General features: G+C 41.2%; 3 protein-coding genes across 4 annotated transcripts in view; all 3 read left to right on the top strand.

Moving 5' to 3' along the window:
- si:dkey-6n21.12 (schwannomin-interacting protein 1) overlaps positions 1–6,511 on the top strand; it is a 13,439-nt gene extending 6,928 nt beyond the window's left edge. For both annotated transcript variants that reach the window (XM_017427008.3, XM_017427007.3), the window contains exons 4-7: positions 1,302–1,422; positions 1,511–1,636; positions 2,472–2,589; positions 5,272–6,511. In XM_017427008.3, the coding sequence (XP_017282497.1) occupies positions 1,302–1,422; positions 1,511–1,636; positions 2,472–2,589; positions 5,272–5,372 (466 nt within the window). In that variant the 3' untranslated portion in view covers positions 5,373–6,511. The remainder of the gene's footprint in view (positions 1–1,301; positions 1,423–1,510; positions 1,637–2,471; positions 2,590–5,271) is intronic.
- Positions 6,512–11,231: 4,720 nt separating this feature from the next.
- On the top strand, positions 11,232–12,820 carry LOC108242279 (P2Y purinoceptor 3-like). The gene has a single exon (XM_017427024.3). The coding sequence runs from the start codon at positions 11,371–11,373 to the stop codon at positions 12,793–12,795; it is 1,425 nt and encodes a 474-aa protein (XP_017282513.1). The 5' UTR covers positions 11,232–11,370; the 3' UTR covers positions 12,796–12,820.
- Positions 12,821–14,326: 1,506 nt separating this feature from the next.
- The window catches only part of LOC108242271, a 9,705-nt gene continuing 6,104 nt past the window's right edge, over positions 14,327–17,927 (top strand). The window contains exon 1 of the mRNA XM_017427016.3: positions 14,327–15,486. Coding sequence (XP_017282505.2) covers positions 14,823–15,486 — 664 coding nt within the window. The 5' untranslated portion in view covers positions 14,327–14,822. The remainder of the gene's footprint in view (positions 15,487–17,927) is intronic.

Consider the following 17,927-nt stretch of genomic DNA (forward strand, 5'->3'; position numbering starts at 1 on the left):
GAGCAGAACAGTAGCTACAAAGAGCAGAACAGTAGCTGAAAGGAGCAGAACAGTAGCTACAAAGAGCATAACAGTACCTGAAAGGAGCAGAACAGTAGCTAACAGGAGCAGAACAGTAGCAAACAGGAGAGTAAGAAGACAAAAACAGAGCAAATATGCTGAAGCAGAATTCAAAGATAATAATGTTTTGGAAGGAGTTCAAGAGATCGCCGTGCATTTCTAGGGGTAAATAGTCACAGCAGCCACCTCCTTAATGAGCTGAACGTTTTGATATACAAACGGCCAAAATCGCACAAAATATGCAGAAATTAATTGTTTAAAAAGTACGTAGGGAAAATTTTAAACAGGAAAATATTAAAACCTAAAGAAAATGAACAAAACATAGTTCATAGTTCAAAACATAGTTTGTTAGATATTTATTTGAGACTTCATAAATTTCATATTTATTAATTTCTTAACCAAAGCCAAACCTTGACTTGATTATTATGATCTAAATGACTGGTCATAATTCTGCAGATGGATTTATTTTATGACTCATAATATAGTAATCAGTATTACAGCATGTTGTGTAAAAATGCTTGTTCTGTATTTTTCCTCCCAACTTGCCTCAATTATGTTCAACTTTTAGTTTACGAAGTTTCTGAGACAAATAGACAGAAATGTGAGACAACTTTGAGAGGGTTTGGCGACATATGAAACTAAACTGTGATGGATTGGAGACATAAAAAGAGAATAAATTGAGATCAAATTTAGACCTAATTAAGACATTGTGTGGCTACAGTGCAACAAAATGCCCAATGAGGCACGAGCTGTAGGATGAGGTAAAAACCAAACCACTTTTTTAACTTCTGGTTAAAAAACATGTTTTTTTTATCTCCTGCTGTAGTCAATCATTTTTGCCCACGTGTTTTCATCATTTGTGTATCTCATGAACCACTGGATGAATTTTAATGAAACTCTCAGAAAGTAATCACTGGATGTACACAGCCACCACAGCTAATCAACATTACCCAACACAAAAAGTGACTAAAACTGTCAATTTTACACACTGTGCTAAAATCTGATGTGGTAGTGGCTGAAAGTCGACCTCAACACATACTCTGAGCGTGAATCTCATACTGTTATTTTCAAGGTTTGACCAAAATGGCTACAACTCCATCATTTCTGATCATAAGATGATCTTATTTAAAAACTCTGGCATAAAAGGAAGTGGATGGTCTGCATTGTTGGTTATCTTGCTGACCTGTTGTTTATCTTGTTGACTTGTTGGTTATCTTGCTGACCTGTTGGTTATCTTCCAGCCTACAGACACAGATGAATCTCCAGCTCTGCTTCATCAACAACAGTGAAAGTGAGAGTGAAGAGGAAGATGGGGAAGAAAAGAAAGGAGGCGCGTGCAACAAGAAGAGCACCAACTCATCGGTAGCAGCCCTACTATCTAGATTCAGGATGTAAAAAAACCGACCTGTGGCAGTGTTAATGTATCGGTGAAAATCTGTCTTCCTGACAGAGAGGGGCTTCTCAGATTCAGAACAACCCCCAGCATCCGGCCAAGCCTGAGAAACCAAAGTCGAGAGGCTTCAGGAGCGCTCTGAGGAACCTCAGAGACCGACTCAGTGCAGACCACAGAACACCGGTGAGACCACACATCTGTTAGTCAGGGCTGGGCCATATGACCAAAAAATAATAATAATGAGATATTTTGGAACTTAATTGTGAAAATATCACAATATATTCAAATCCTGTTTCAATCACTGTATTATCTAATGAACTGTGCCTCACAGATCTTTGTTGTTTTTTGTTTTATCCCAGTAAGGAACTGAGGGTCAGAGGTCAAACTGTCCTCTCATATAATCCAACAGCAGAGGGAGCCTTTAATTAGTCCAGCTGCTTCAGAATACAAATTAAGATGCACTATGTCAAACAGCAGGACAACAAACAACTAAACCAAGTAATATAGACCATGTGTGGAAAAATCCCAAAGAATTACCAGGATACCGTTTGTTGACAATGGACCACAGCTTAAAACCAACTACATGTGTTCTCATACACGCTGTATGCACACATACGATCTGAACACCTGACACATCAGAGTCGTATTAAATGACCCGACTAGAACAGCAGGTCATGCCACTTAGAGAGCAGTTATTACAGGTTTAAAATAACCATCAGAATGTAACCAGGAGCTTCATAAAATGAGTGTTACAGCAGAATGACTACAGATAAACTTTACCAGACAATATAGAAACACAGGAACTAAGATCCGCTGACCAACAAGTCCATCTCTTGATCTACATGCTTATTTAACATGTTCAGATATATTTTTCTGGATTGCTTAATCTTCTGTGTGACATTTCCTGAGATAACATTTTTGTGTAAGTAACAGGAAAGGAGCAATAGTCGACAATAGAAAAGGTTTTGTTGTTACTTTAGGGAGTTAATGATTGTGTAAAATGTTCTTCTGTTGTCAGCCTGCAGCTGGTCGAGAACCTGCCGTCCAGAGGAAACATCTGGAGCTCCATGAGCTGCAGGCTTTTAATGTGAAGGAGCTGAATGAACTCTGTGCATCTCTCAGCAAGGACATCCAAGGTACTTTATGTTCCGGGGCTCCTACCATAGACATGTTTTACTGGTAGACCAACTGTTCCGCTTTCTCCTGTTGTTGGGGTTTGAAGCCAGCAAGGAGTGTTTTATGGAAGCCGCCATGTTGTATATTTGGAACTAGAGTTTGTCCACAAGTGATGTGGGGCTTTAAACCCCACCTACAATCATGAGGTCTACCTATATTCAGCCTTTTGGTTCTTACACACTCTGAGAAAGTCTGACATTTGAGTTTATCAATTTGTCAGGAAAAATCACATCCTCTTTACTGATTCTGTTTAAAATATCTCTACGGTTGCCGACAGCTGCAAACGGCTAAACGCGTCACAAACACATGAATGATCCAAACTCTATAACACATCAAATGCAACAGAAAAATGCTTCAAAAAACATGCTTCAGTCACAGAAAATAGACAGAACAAAACAAAACCAATGCAAAAGAATAATGCTACAAACACCAAAAACAGTGAAACCTCTGAAAACAACTGCAAGTAAGAAAAGCTGCAAACTCACTCCACTAAACACAAGAGCACCAAACCACAGGGGGGCCGCCAAGTCATATGGACTGCGGTGAAGTTGGTTTAACCGTGGATATTGGAGCACGAATATCTATTTGTTTTATTGGTTGTTCGTTTTTTTTCCTCTGTCTATTTTCTGTGATTGCAGCATTTTTCTGTTGCATTTGTTTCTGGGGGTTTTTGTGTGTTTTGTAGTTTGTATCATTCGTGTGTTTGCAGTGCGTTTAGCTGTTTGCTGCGTGTTTGCATCTGTTAATCACCATATATCTCAGAAAGACAAATCAGACTGGAACATTTATGCCTTATAGTTCTCCTGGTGCTGGAACATTTAACAAAAATATATATTTGCCGTCATCTTAAAGCAGTTGCTGACTGATTAAATGTTGGGGTTTTAACTGAAATTTACCTACAAACAGTTTTATTCAGGGGTATAGTTTCATTTGATTGTTCATTAAGTTCATAAAGGATTTTAATATTAAATAGAAATCTTTCTATTTTACTCACATAATTTTCAGCACATGAAATACTTGAATCCACTAAGCCATACTCCTGCTGCGCACCACTAAGAAGCTGAAGTTAGACGCAGTAAGGATTGTGTAACAGGACTCCATCAGAACCAGATCAAACTGATGATGTAGACATGGACAGATGGCATACGTTTTTCATATTTCGTTGAATTTTCTAAGACATTAAACAGTTCATATTAGATTTACTTCATTAGTACGTCTGTACATCAGAGAATATTTAATAAATAAGCCTCTAATTTCTTCCAAGCCCCTGATGTTTCTGTTTCCAGTAATTATGTTATGAAACGCATGCGTATGGTATGAAATGGCTCACTTCATTCGTTTACAATAATAGAATGTATTCCATGTCTAACATTAATGGATGAAAGGCCATCCTCTGCTTCACTCCTACCTTCATATCTGACCACTGAACCTAATAAATGCTCAGGAACAACCTGCCAAACACAAGGTCTTTATTCCCCACTACCTAATTTAGGAGCACCTCTGATTAAACATCCTGTGAAATTCCTCTTTTTTTATTTCTGCATGTAAATGGTAAATGGCCTGCACTTGTATAGAGCTTTATCTAGTCCAAGGACCCCGAAGTGCTTTACACTACATTTACTCTTTCACCCATTCATCCACCCATTCACACACTGATGGTGGTCATCTACAGCTGCCCTGGGGCGGGCTGACAGAAGTGAGGCTGCCATCACACCGGCGCCACCGAGCCGGTATGATGGCAGCCTTTAACCTTTACGAACGAAAGAGACATCCTTTTTAAATATAATTATATTAAGTATAAGTATAAAGCCACAAGATCAACTCCAAGAAGGCTGGGTACTCTGAACTGGCGTTCGGTGCGTCGTAGCCACAAACAACAGCTTGAGCTTGTCCCCCACTCGAAGGCACAGGGAAGCTACCCTCTCATCTACTGGGGAAAACTCATAGGTGCCTAGCTGGGGGGGGGGGGTATAAGTAGCCCCACACCAGCCCTGTGTCTCTCACTATGAGCAGCTCCAGAGTGGAATAAGGTCCAGCCCCTCTGAAGAAGATTGGTTTCAGAACCTAAACTGTGTGTTGAGGAGAGCCTGATTATATTTAGTCCATACCTCTCAACCTCATACACAAGTTCAGGCTCCTTCCCCACCAGAGAGGTGACATTCCATGTCCCAAGAGCCAGCTTTGGTGAGCTGGGGTCAGAGTGTCATGGCCCCCAACCTTCAGCTGTCACCCATAGCATGACCCCTCCTGCAGGTGTTGGACCCACAGGAAGGTTTATTGGGCTGAGCCAGACCTGGTGCCAGAGTGGGACTATGGTCCTAGATAACAAGCCAGGTGTGGGTTACTACTCTGCCCTGGGAGTCCCTATCAGGGACAATTGTCCCCAACAGCATAGGATCATTCAGGCACAACAATTAGCCACTGGTTTTTATTGACAAGAAAAAATGTTTACATAAACATACAGATAATAAAACAAGATAACTGCACAAACAGGAAATGACAGTAAAATTACAGATGTTTGGATGTAGAAAATAACTCCAAAACTGTCTGAAAAGTCTTTAAAACTGTTAGAACCCTGATGTTCGGCTCGGACTGTGAGGTGCTTTAAGCTCCATCTTTGTTTCTTTGTGTGTCCCTGTCAGACAGAAGCTCAGAGCTGGTGGGTCGGCTCCACATTCGAGACCAGCTGAGGACGGAGCAGGATGCCATGCTGCTGGAGGTTCAGGACCTCATGTCCCTGTGAGCGTTCACGCCAGTCCAGATGAACTTCACTGAAACATTTCAACCAGTGCTGCAGCTCAGTCTTTCCTCTTCAGCAAAGATCTCGCCGGGCTGCGGCTGTTGGAGACCAGTTGTGAGAGAAAACCTGTGAACTTTCAGCTGCAGTCTCACTGACTTCTTAGTGTTTGTGACCAGCGAGCTGTGCGGTTAAGTTTTGCAAGACCAGTTTTTGAAAACCACAGCTTATTATTGTGTTCACATCTTGTAAAACTACATTCTAGGCTGCGCACATTATTTTGTCTCCTGCCTCCACCCACATCATACCCACCTTGGCTGCTGCCCCCACATTTATGATTTAATCACAAAAGAAAAAACAACTTAAAACCATGCATGTTAGGTCAATTGGTAACTCTAAATTGTCCCTTGGTGTGAGTGGTTGTCTCATCTGTCTCTGTGTCCCCGTGATGCACTGGAGACCTGTCCAAGGTGTCCCCCTCCTCACACACGGTGACTCGTGGAGCTAGACACCAGCTCCCCAGCAGCCCTGCACGGAAAAGTGGGTAAAGAAAATGGATGTTTCTTCAAAGCGTGTCAAAAAAAATCAGGTTTCTACATGTGGACATTTGACTTAGGTGTGATATTCATGTTGAAAACCTTTGATCCAGGCCTCAGCAGAGGTTGTATTTCATGTGGAGGCTTAGACTCTATAGTTTGAGCTGTGAAATTCTGATTTTAGACAGTGTGGTGCAATATGGCATACTGATATGGTACAACAGCCTACCTGTTGAATTAAAATCTAAACTATTAATAAAGCTTTAAAGGGATTGTTGGGATAAAGGAACATCTTTATCCTTAGACTTTACACAACACATCTGTATGTAGAGAAGCACAGATGATTTGAAATGATTAACTCTGTTTCATTTGCTGCAATCAGGAAAGAGATTCAGGTCCCAATTTTCAAAATAAACCATTACAAGAAGCCATTTTTCTTTCTGCTGTTAACACACTAAACAACAATTATTAAATAAAGTGATTAAATAATTGTTTTCTCTTTTTTAAAGTATTTTAGCATGTTGTTTCTTATCTTGTATTTGTGTGCATTATTGTCATGAATGTGTCACACATTTCCTTTGGGTCAATTAAACATATATTTTATCTTTACCTAATTGTTACCTTCTTTATCTTATTTTTATTTATTTATATCTTTATCTTTTTTTAACTTGTCTTTGTTTTTTGTTTTTTTCACCTTATGACTTAACTTTGACCCTGTTTTGAGTCCGCAGACTTCATTAAGCCCAGATCGGGTTAGAAAAAGGCTGCTTGAGGATCTATAGACCAACTCTTCAATTTGTTTCTTAAACACACCATTCATACCAGGGCTGCACAGTGATAGAGAAACTTGCGATGTTTGATATTAATGTTTAACATTGTGATAACAATATAAATTCACCATTCTGAGACATTAAACAGTTCATATTAGATTTATGTGGTTCACCATTTAGAGCAGTTTGACAACAATCCACTTTGGTCCTAGCTGTGTTCAGACTAGCCGCTAGCTCGTCAGTTCTGTTAAATTATGTCTCCAAACTGATGTCGTTCAAGGAGCAATCCACAAGAGGTGAGACATTAACAGTTTATAACTTTTACAGAGAACCTGACTTCAGAATCTCCCTGTGGGTTTTAATCAAGGGAGCATCTCAAACGTACGTAAACACACGCTGTACATGTGGTTATTTGTGATCATGGCACACGATCAGCCGACCTCGACAGGTTAGAAAAACACGGGCTCACAGAGGCAAAGTGCAGAAGAAGACGTGGATGACATGCACTGAGGGACAGGGGGGAGGGACCGGGTCGCCAAGGAAACGGCTGAGACTGTTCAGAGAAGCAGCAGAATGAGATGAAGTGTCCAACAGTGTGAATGTTCCCTGACCCAGCTGCTGCTGCTCAGTACCGGAGCTGAATTTTAAACCACTGGGATTTGGTTTTTGTGTTTTTGGTTTGTGAGTAATCAGGCGGGTAACATCTGGACCCGGGGTCAGAGGGAATGAACCTCCTTGCTGGTTCTGGTAAGCTCTCTTTCTAACAACAGATTGTGGTGATGCAGGTATTTATGAGTTGCTCCATTTCCCCCACAAACAATAAACTAATCCTGACGTTTTCAGACACCAAACAGCTGTTTTTATTCCAGATCAATACCAACAAGAAGTCAGTTTTAAACAAGAAATGATTTTGTTAAGGATAAGCTAAAGTCAAAAATGCATAAAACACGGAGGCTGACGGTGTCCTGAGGTTCAATCGCTTTATTCATTTGGTCTAAAGTGCATTTAGGCTGTTAAGAAAAAACATTTGATTGGAGGCTTTAAAACCAATAAACCTTGTGCCTAAACACCAAAACTAAAACTATAAGCAAGAAAACGATAAATAAAAGTGCTGAAAAACCTTTAAATAAGTTCATGAATTTTAATTTAAAGAGCTGAAATCTTATCTACAGGACTGGATTTTACTCAGCCAGAGGTTCTTGTTTATTTATGGTATAAAAATATACAGTATACCTTAAACATAAACCATAATAATAAAAGTTAATGACCCTACGAAGCCAGGGAGACTCCAAAATGTCTCAAAACATTCAATTCCTACGGTGAGTCGCAGAGGGTTGCAGTTCTGTTGCTTGAGTTTTGAACATTTTCACAAGAAAATCACGTCACAAAATTTCTCTCAACATGTTTGCAGAGTTGTTGCAGGCATCTGAAAACCTAGTTTATTTCTGTAATTCTAGCCTTACAGTTGTAACGCCAGCACGGAGCAATCCTCTAAAAGAAAACATTCGAGGCTCCAGATGTCCAAGTCTAAAAATCGTACATATGACAAGTCATGATTATTTAAAAAATGGTCCAAATCTGCCTGTCTACATTTCTAAAGAGTGATCCAGCTGGTTAGATCAGAAACATGGCAGCTGTGAAGATGAGTACAAAGCAGGCTGAGGTGGGTTTGATGTGGGCGGAGGGAGGCAACCAATTAATGTGCACAGCCAGGAATACAGTTCTGCAAGCTGTGCACACAAAACACAGTTGCATGTCACTTAGAGGTTAAAATGACATAAAAACATTTAGATGGTTACCCCACGGCAACATAGCATACGCAATACTAAAACCGAAGTATATTGTAACCTTTCACCTTTCAAGCAAATAAGTAATGGCTGTAACAGGAACACATTGTGAACATGTCATTATCAGGATCTGTGAGGTTTTTGGTGTTTCTTATGTAAGGTTTAGGGTTTTGTTACTATGATTATTTTCCATGTTTTCCTGTTGTTGTTTTTTTAGCTCTTGTGTTCAGTTCTGTTCCCCGTGTTTCTCTGCACTGTCTGCCAGTTCTTTTTCCTCAGTCTTGTCTCTCATCTCACACCTGTTCCCTGTTCTCATTCGTCTCAGCTGCAGCTATTCACCTCATTCCACTCTGCATATTTAGACTCCTGGATTTCATTCTGTCCTTAGTACGATACTCTGGTATGTTCCCCGCTCTACTCCTCGTGTGCTCCTCGGTTCCTAATATTTTTTGTCATTTTGCTGTCAAGTCAGCTTTTTTTGTTTTCTTGTGATTTAGTTTTCCTTTGTACATAGTTGCTGCCTCGCCAGCTTTTTGTTTTATTAAATCTTTGTCTTTTCCTTTGAATTCTTCAAGCGGTCTGCAACTTTTTACAACATATGTTTCAGTTCTTCTTGTTTTGACTTATATTGAAGAATTTCAGAATACTACATATGTGGCAAAATAGTGAGATAAAAACACAAATTTGTTTGCTTAATCAATCCATTTTGTTAATAAGACAGGATGTTTCTGAGACAGGAGACAAATCTGGGACTTTGACATCTCTGCTTTATAGTTGAGTGGAGTGAACAGAAGACGCATCAAGGGACAGTGGGGAAATGTGGTTACTTATTGCTGAGTTAATGGGGTAAAAAGGGCCTGAATCAGCAGCATCCCCTTTACACAGGAAGGTAAACAAGCAGTACAAATCAGCAGCATGCAACAGGAGGTCAAACAGATGGAGCAAAGACCCAGCAAACAGACAAGGGAAAGCACCGGCGCTTGCCATTTGGACCTGCATGATCAAATAAAAGCAGATTTTTATCTCCAACCAGTAAAGGCTTCATTTTGACTGTAACTGCTGTGTTAGGACTGGTCATCCTCAGTCATCAACAGTTTTTCAGTCAGCTTCACTTTGGCCAAGGCATGGACACCCCACACTGCACACTGGTCCAAAGAAATAATTACAACTAAAACATAAAAACTAAGGCCATAAAGGCTAATACCACTAATACCAATGTTGCCATTTCTTCTCACATCACTTTAAAGATGTTCCTGCATGAAATACAGCAAAATACGGTGTTTAAGTTAGGTGTTTTGTCCCATACTTCCTGCAAACAAGTTTTGAATCATTTAACAATTCATACAGTCGGTCTACATTCCTACCCTCACCCATGGTTATGAACTTTGGGTTGTGATCGAAAGAATCAGATCACAGATACAGGCGGTCGAAATGAGTTTTCTCTGCAGGGTAGCTGGGCTCTCCTTTAGAGACAGGGTGAGAAGTTTAGTTATCTGACAGAGACTTGAAGTAGAGCCACTGCTCCACCAAATCGAGAGGAGCCAGTTGAGGTGGTTCAGGCATCTGGTATGGATGCCCCCTGGATGCCTCCCTAGTGCAGTGTTCCGGGGATGTCCAACTGGGAAGAGACCCATGAGGAAGACCTAGGACACACTGGAGAGACTATGTCTCTCAGCTGGCCTGAAAACACCTTGGAATCCTCCTGGAAGAGCTGGAAGAGGTGGCTGTGGAAGGAGATGATCCCTGATCAAGCTGCTGCCCCCAAGACCTGACTCTGGAACAAGCGTCAGAGGATGGATGGATGGATGGATGGATGGATGGATGGATGGATGGATGGATGGATGGATGGATGGATGGATGGATGGATGGATGGATGCTACATGGTTCTTTTCATGGCATTTTTTGTTTCAAGCGTTTCCGCATTTTCTTTAGCATAAAGAGGTCCGGACTGCAGGCAGGCGGGCCAGTCCAGGACCTGAACCCTTTTCTTTCTCAGCCATGCCTCTGAAATGTGGCCAGAATGTGGTTTTGTGTTGCTATAAACCAAAGTGTACATTTCTGCATTGAGGCTGCGTTCAAACAAATTGTTTATAAATCACAGACATGCCACAAAACTATAATTTTTCAAAATTCCAACCTTCTGGCATTCAGAAACAAAAAAAGAAAGAAATATAATTGTTGAAGTCAGCCACAATTGCTTTTTTTAGGTCAAGTAGAGGAAATACTTATGAAATCATTGCACCATTAGTACTTATTTGCACCACCTCTGCTTTTAAAACAGCTTGAATTATCTGAGGTATGGCCCTAATTAATGACAAACAGTACTCTTTGTAAGAATTACAAGGGCTTCTCTACCTCTCTTTGTCTCTCTCTCTCTCTCTCTCTTGAGGGCTTCAGGAGGGTTAACATCATTATAGGGTCATCATTGAGCAGGAAGTGGGCCTTAGAATTAATGTACACAGTTTAGCTTATGGGCAAAAGAATCATGATTAGGAGCCAGAAATGCACTAAACAACAAAGACAAAAGATGGTTGATGTTAAAAGTTACTCATTGTGACACGATTACCCTGCTATACTTTGGACTAGTGCACAGTATTGCTGTCAAATATTATTTTGTTATACTGGGCTATTGGCAAAGAGAAATTCAGTAATGCACATCAGCTAGATGTGACACACTCCTTATGGCACATGTCAAAAACAGTCCTATGAGCAGTGTCTCTGGTCACAACGTTTACTGACTAATGTCTGTCTCTTTTCCTAGGTCAACACCCATTCATGGTAAACACCATCTGAAATCAAGATTGCACAGATTTGCAGGAATGGATAAAGAAAACCCAGCAAGAATCCCAACTGTTTAGGATACTGCCCTCTTCAGGTTCTTCGTTTGTGGAAAATAACTTCAACTGTCACTATGTCATCTAAACAAAGAATTCCTCCCAACGTCACTGGAGCCATACTCCATGATGTCCTTGGCTCCCTCTCTCCCTCCTCCTCCCCTACTCCCACAAGTTCATCTTGCAACATAGATGAATCATATAAGTACATCTTCCTTCCAATTTGTTACTCTTTCACGTTCATCTTTAGCATCACTCTGAACTTTGTGGTTCTCTACCGTTCCTTCCGTCAGACCAAGCGCTGGAATGCCTCTCTGATATACATGGTCAATTTAGCCTCTACGGACTTTATGTATGGTCTGTCTCTGCCATTTCTTGTGGCTAGCTACATCATGCGGGACCGCTGGGTCTTTGGGGACTTCATGTGCCGCCTCGTCCGTTTTCTTTTCTACTTCAACCTCTACTGCTCCATCTTCTTTCTCACCTGCATCTCTGTCCACAGATACCTCGGTATCTGCCACCCCATGAAAGTGATCACGTTGGAAACCAAGAAAGCTGTCAAGTGCACTTGTGTACTGGTTTGGATTGTAGTGTTTGCTTTGACTTGCCCTATTTTTCGATTTGCCCAGACTGGTCATTTGACCAGATTAGCAGGGTTTGGAAGCAATGGAAGTGGAACAATTGACAACACAAGCCATGACATAGCCTCAGAAAACAATGCCAGCTATGGAAATTTGGGACATGTCAATGAGGAGTACCAGAACTGTTGGGATGATGCCATAGATAAGGAGTTTCTTGACTATGTTCCGTATGGAATCACACTCCATTTGCTGGGATTTTTTGTACCCTTTTCTATAATTGCTTGGTGTTACTCACATGTGGTTCTGACCATATTTAGGACTCTGCATTCCCGGCCATCATCCCACAAAGGTCTGAGAAATGGAGGCAATGAAAGTTTGGACAAAAGAGGCACGGATATCTCTGAAATGCACAGAAGAGGAAGTAATGGATTGTTGAGGGCAATGGAGAAGGATGGAGAGATATCCGTGTTCCTTGGTGCTCGTTCTCCATATGCCAGTCGAAGACGAAAATCTATTAAGACCATCATCACCATCACCCTGCTCTTTGCCCTGTGCTTCTTCCCCTTCCACGTTACAAGAACCATCTTTCTTGTGCTGAAAGTGACTAGAAAAGTCCCCTGTCACACCATGACGACAGTGTCAATGTGCTATAAAATCACAAGGCCTTTAGCTTCATTCAATGCATGGCTCAATGCTCTCCTTTACTTCCTGACTAAAGACAAGGTGGGAGCTCACTGCTGTCAAGCAGCAAGCACCCCCACCCAACAGCATGGCGGACTTCTAATACCACTGAGAACGATGGGAAAAGCAGAAGTTGCAGCAGATGGAGTGATCAAGGACCACATTAACAAAAAAGACAATCATGAATTACACAGTTTATCGTACACAATGAGAGCAAAAATTAAATATATAGCTGAATAACGTAACTATGAGGACATGATTGGTAGGTAGGTTGATAGATAGATAGATAGATAGATAGATAGATAGATAGATAGATAGATAGATAGATAGATAGATAGATAGATAGATAGATAGATAGATAGATAGATAGATAGATAGATAGATAGATAGATAGATAGATAGATAGATAGATAGATAGATAGATAGATAGATAGATAGATGACCGTAGCAAAGTCTTTACTTATAGATTAAAGCAATATATCCAATGTGGCTTTTAAAAAGCTACTGTTAAAGAAAACTCATTAAATCCTGACTAGGGTTAGCTAAACTCTAGTCAAGATTTTTCCCATAAAGCTCAGACTGGTGAAGAACCCGGGCAGCAGCTGTTGGAGCTCAGTCTCTCCCATCTGACCTGCTGAAGCTTTAACTCCTTCAGAGAGCTCCCAGGTGTCTTGGTGGCCTCTCTCACTGTTCTCCTTCTTCACGGTCACTCAGTTTGTGAGGACAGTCTGCTCTTGGTAGATTTACACGTGTCCTATATTCCTTCTATTTCTGATGATGGATTTAACAGAACTCCTGGGATATTTAGAGTCTTGGCTATCCTTTTGTGTCCATTTTGACTTTAATTTTTTCTCTGAGTTGAATAACAAGTCACTATAAAGGGGGTGAATATTTAAGCAGTCACTTATTTTTCATGACATATTTTTATTTAATTGGCACTGCTTTGTAAAAAATTTGGTTTTACTTTGAAATTGAAGAGGGTTGTTTTTGTTGTCAAAAAGGCCAATTTATATTGACTTTGATTGATTTATATTTACAATAAAAGGGTTAAACATCCAAGGGTTGAATACTTTTTATAGTCACTGTATATTCATAAATGTAAAGTGCTAAAGTCCAAACCTTCTTTCAGCTCTCTTAAAAAGTAAATTCAAATCTATTTTTGAACACTATCTACCTTAAGTAACAGAAAGGCTGTAAAACTGATGCTATTTGCTCCAGATTTGGTATCTCTGTGAAACATTTTCTGTATATGTACATACATGTGCATGTAATGTATATATAATGTGTTTATCCAATTTGTTTATACCCTGCGTCACAACGAAACTTCAGATTTAATACAAAAATAACTGACCCACTGGAGAGTTTTAAGATGTAATATATATTAACACCACCAGAAGCTGTCACTTTAGTCCTATTGATTTCATACAGTGCCAATCTTCTACTCCTCAGTTTACGCTGAAATATTACCAGAAGACCTGACCGTACAGCACGTGGTAAAACACTGCAAGTAAGATAACACAGTAACCTTCATTCGTGAACACCACTAAAATGGGACAGATCTGACAGCCACAAGGATTTAGGCTGTAATTACCAACAGTGATCTGTATAAGAATGGTAAAAAATAATTAAATAAATACAAATGAAAAATGTGTTAGTCTGCCCTTACAAGTTGCACTCCCAGAACTTTTCCATTATAGTCCCCACTAGGCTGGGCGGACTAACTGTACTACAGAAGTCGTAACAAACATCGCTCATGGGTAAAATTTATTTCATTACCCATCTCATACACAGATGAATGAGTCATATCCAAAACAGAAATATGAATAATGAGGGTTTACCTTACAAAGCAAACTGGATATCAGATTTCTTATTAAATGCTCAAACCATGGAGTCACTTAGATCCTCAATCTCAGACACTTTGTGACATAAACTTTTACCAACTTCTGTACCAAACCAACCAGAGTGGAGGAAACCAGTAGGGGACACCTACCTGTCTTACATGCTTATACTTATTTTAATATAGCATCCTGTAATATGACTGCATTTTTCTTCCATTGTTCTGTTTCTCTTTTTTTTTCCTCTAATGATTGTTCTTGTATGCAGACCTGTATGTTCTGTTGATTTAATAAAGTTTATTTAGGAACGCCTCTCGTGCGCATGCGCTCCGCTTTCCTGTGTAAGACGTAGGTCTGACGTCAGAGTGCAGCGTGTGAGCAGGAAGCAGCGCAGACCGGATGTCAGTCGACCGGAGCGGGCTGTAGGTCCTGATGATGTGCTCGGCACCGCAGCTTCCTGATGAACTGTGGCTCCGGGTCTTCAGCCTCCTGTCCTGGAGGGACAAGCTGAGCCTCCGCTGCACGTGTGTCCACTTCAGACAGCTGGTCGACGAGTCCCGCAGCCTCTGGCGGGGCTTCAGTGTGGTTCTGCAGGACCTGGCCCGGTACGACCGCTCCTTCCGGCGCAGCCTGGCCCAGCGCCAGGTGAGCAGGGTGTGCCTGCGTGCGGGTAGGAGCAAAGACCTGGACCGGCTCTGCTCCTGGCTCCCGCGGCTCCACGTCCTGCGACTGGACGGCTGGAGAGACGGACGGCTCCGGGCCCAGGAGGTAAAACGGTTGCACCACCTGCACCACCTGTCCATCACTTCCTGTGCCACGCCGCTGCTGGACCTGGACTTCCTGCTCCCTCTGAGCCAGCAGCTGAGGCAGCTCAGCCTGTGTAACGTGCAGCTCACCTGTACGGCCCCTCACCTGTTGGCAGGTGTCACCCAGCTGACCCGGCTCAGGTCCCTGCTGCTGCATCACGATGGCACTCTGAGAATCCCGACCCTCAGCAGTGTCCTGACCCACCTGCTAGACCTCAGAACCCTCTCCTGGACCATGATCAGCCACAAAGTGCTGCCACAGGACTTCTTCAGCCCGTCCACTGTTCCAGGTAAGCCCAACAGGTAAAATGTATGGAAAGCCAAAAGGGACATATTTGGTGCACTTTACGCCACCCAACGTTCAAACTAATGATGAGCAGTAGTGATGGCAAAATCAAAAAACAGTGTTTCAGCACCAAAACCTTGTGGATAATTCGTTCAGGAACATGGTTCTAGGCGGAACGCGTCACATGACTGTTCTGTTCCGCGTTTCATCGCGTCACCAACCCAATCCATCATCAGCGGATTGAAATTCAGTGAAGCTCAAGCGAAAACCCAGTGATCTCCTTAGCTTGTTTACACATATATAAACAAATAAAGTTCTACAGCTACACGAAATGAAAACACCTGCGAATCTACCTGCGATCAGCGTCCAGCGAGCGTCAGATCGGCGATCAACTCCACCAAAAACACTGCCCAGTTTGCATAAGGGAAGTGAAAAGTTAGTTTATTCACTCAGTTGTTCTTTATGATCTTTTCTACAGGATGAGCTGGATGTGCTCATTTTAAAATCCTAAAAATCCCATAATTTATAACTCCGGTAGTTTTCGTCAGGATTATCATGGTGTCAAATTAAAGGTGTTTTCATATCTGTCCAATGGTGCCAAATCTATCCAGTTTGCTCAAACCTTTTTTTTTTCTTTCTTTTTTTTCTTTTATAAGTGAATGATTATTTCTTGTGTCCTTGCCTGATTGGCGGCTGATTCACTTCCTGGCATTAAAAAAAATAGATTTCAGAGCTCCTCTAACCTGCAGTGTGTTTGCACACTCGCTTTGCAAACAAAACAGAGGGTGCAGGTGTGTTCTAACGAGGGCTGCGTTCCATTTAGAAGAAGTCCTGCTTGTAAGCTTTTTACAGAACCACCAGCTGAGGTAGTGGCCCGCAGCCCCTGCTGAAACATCTGCGCTTTCCCAGCTCCTTCAAGTCAAAATGGCTGGTGTGAAATAGGCTTATGATTCCCAAATAGTTGTTAAAGTAAAGACATTTATATATTCAGTGGGTGTGTCCTCAGCTAAAGCAATGTTTGTTTCTTTTTCTTTTGTAATTTATTGCACTATAAAGCAAAGTGTAACATGCATTTAAGCAGAACATGACACTTCGGCATGTCTGAACATCTTACAGCTGCTCCATCGCAGCTCCTCTGTTAACACTATACCATTATATAACTGACAGTGATTATAGTCAGCAAAAAGTAAATAAGAGAAGAAACTTAGTCTTATGCACAAAGGAGGGGAGGACATAAATACATGGAAAGGTAAAGCAGAATCGAATCAAAACGTAAAACTAACAAAGATTTAAAAAAAAGAATGAAAGAAAGTGAAAACATGCATAAGTACAGAAAAATTAATTATGGCACAAATCATGGGATCTTTACAGAAGACCTACGATGTCAGTTATGCTCATGTTTTGAAATGGTTGCCATATGGAATGAAAATGTTAAACACATCCCTTTTATGGTGTAGAAAATCTCTCCACTGTTAAATGATGCAGCAGTTCCTTTAATCCACATCCTAAAAAAGGTAATGTTTTGGTCCTGGCTGACAGATGTTGGAGCTTGTAAAGGAGGCGGCTTGGCCCTGCAGAGGGCTGCTGTTACCATCGGCCTGAGGTGTTCTGCCTGTGCTCCTGCCAAGTTGTTGTTCCTGTTAGCGGATTCAGTGGCAGTGATTAATTAATCTGCATGTGAATGGAGCTGCATAAACAGAGCATCTCATGCAGTTTAAAGCTTTGAACTCCACACACTCCAGTTCTGAATTGAGAAAGCTCCCCAGATGGGAAGAGAAACTTCTCCAACTACAGAATAGAAATCCAGTTGCTTTGTTCCTATTTTTTTATTCAACTTGCATAGAATTGACTGTATTTATAGCTTATAGCTTATAAATATGGAATTTTAATGACCATATTATATTATTTAGTTTCTTTGACATAGTCGTCCAGTAAGGTGGGAATAGTTTGTTACTGTCAGTCAATCTAAGTGTTTACTCACCAGAGAGGTCCATTTTAGCATGGCCTAAGTTGGGTTGTTTTTTTTTACTTCACTAATTGGATATCTTGAAGGATTTTGGTTTTCACATAAATCATGGCATCTTCTGGGTGTTGAAACTGTTTCTCAGTTCCATTGTGTGTAACACAAAATCAAGTTGATAAGACGAGGCCATATCGGATGCTGTCTCATCCCAGAGTGTCATTTAACCTCACTGAATGTGGATCGGGCCTGTACAACATTTGGAGGGAAAACTGGGAAGCTGGAGATGGCTGTTCCTTTATTCTAAAGGGGACCAGCCTCAGGTGCCCGTTGGAAAACTTCCACAGTCTCTATATTGATGGATTCTTGCAGTGAGTTGACGTGTTGATCAGATGCAGTGAGTTGATGTGTTGATCAGATGCAGTGAGTTGACGTGTTGATCAGATGCAGTGAGTTGACGTGTTGATCAGATGCAGTGAGTTGAC

Source organism: Kryptolebias marmoratus, linkage group LG7 (genome assembly GCF_001649575.2).
Source record: "Kryptolebias marmoratus isolate JLee-2015 linkage group LG7, ASM164957v2, whole genome shotgun sequence".
NCBI classification, from domain to species: Eukaryota; Metazoa; Chordata; class Actinopteri; order Cyprinodontiformes; family Rivulidae; genus Kryptolebias; species Kryptolebias marmoratus.

Bases quoted from the DNA above. Each gene is read 5' to 3' on its own strand.
- LOC108242279 (XM_017427024.3), top strand. From the start codon at position 11,371: ATGTCATCTAAACAAAGAATTCCTCCCAACGTCACTGGAGCCATACTC.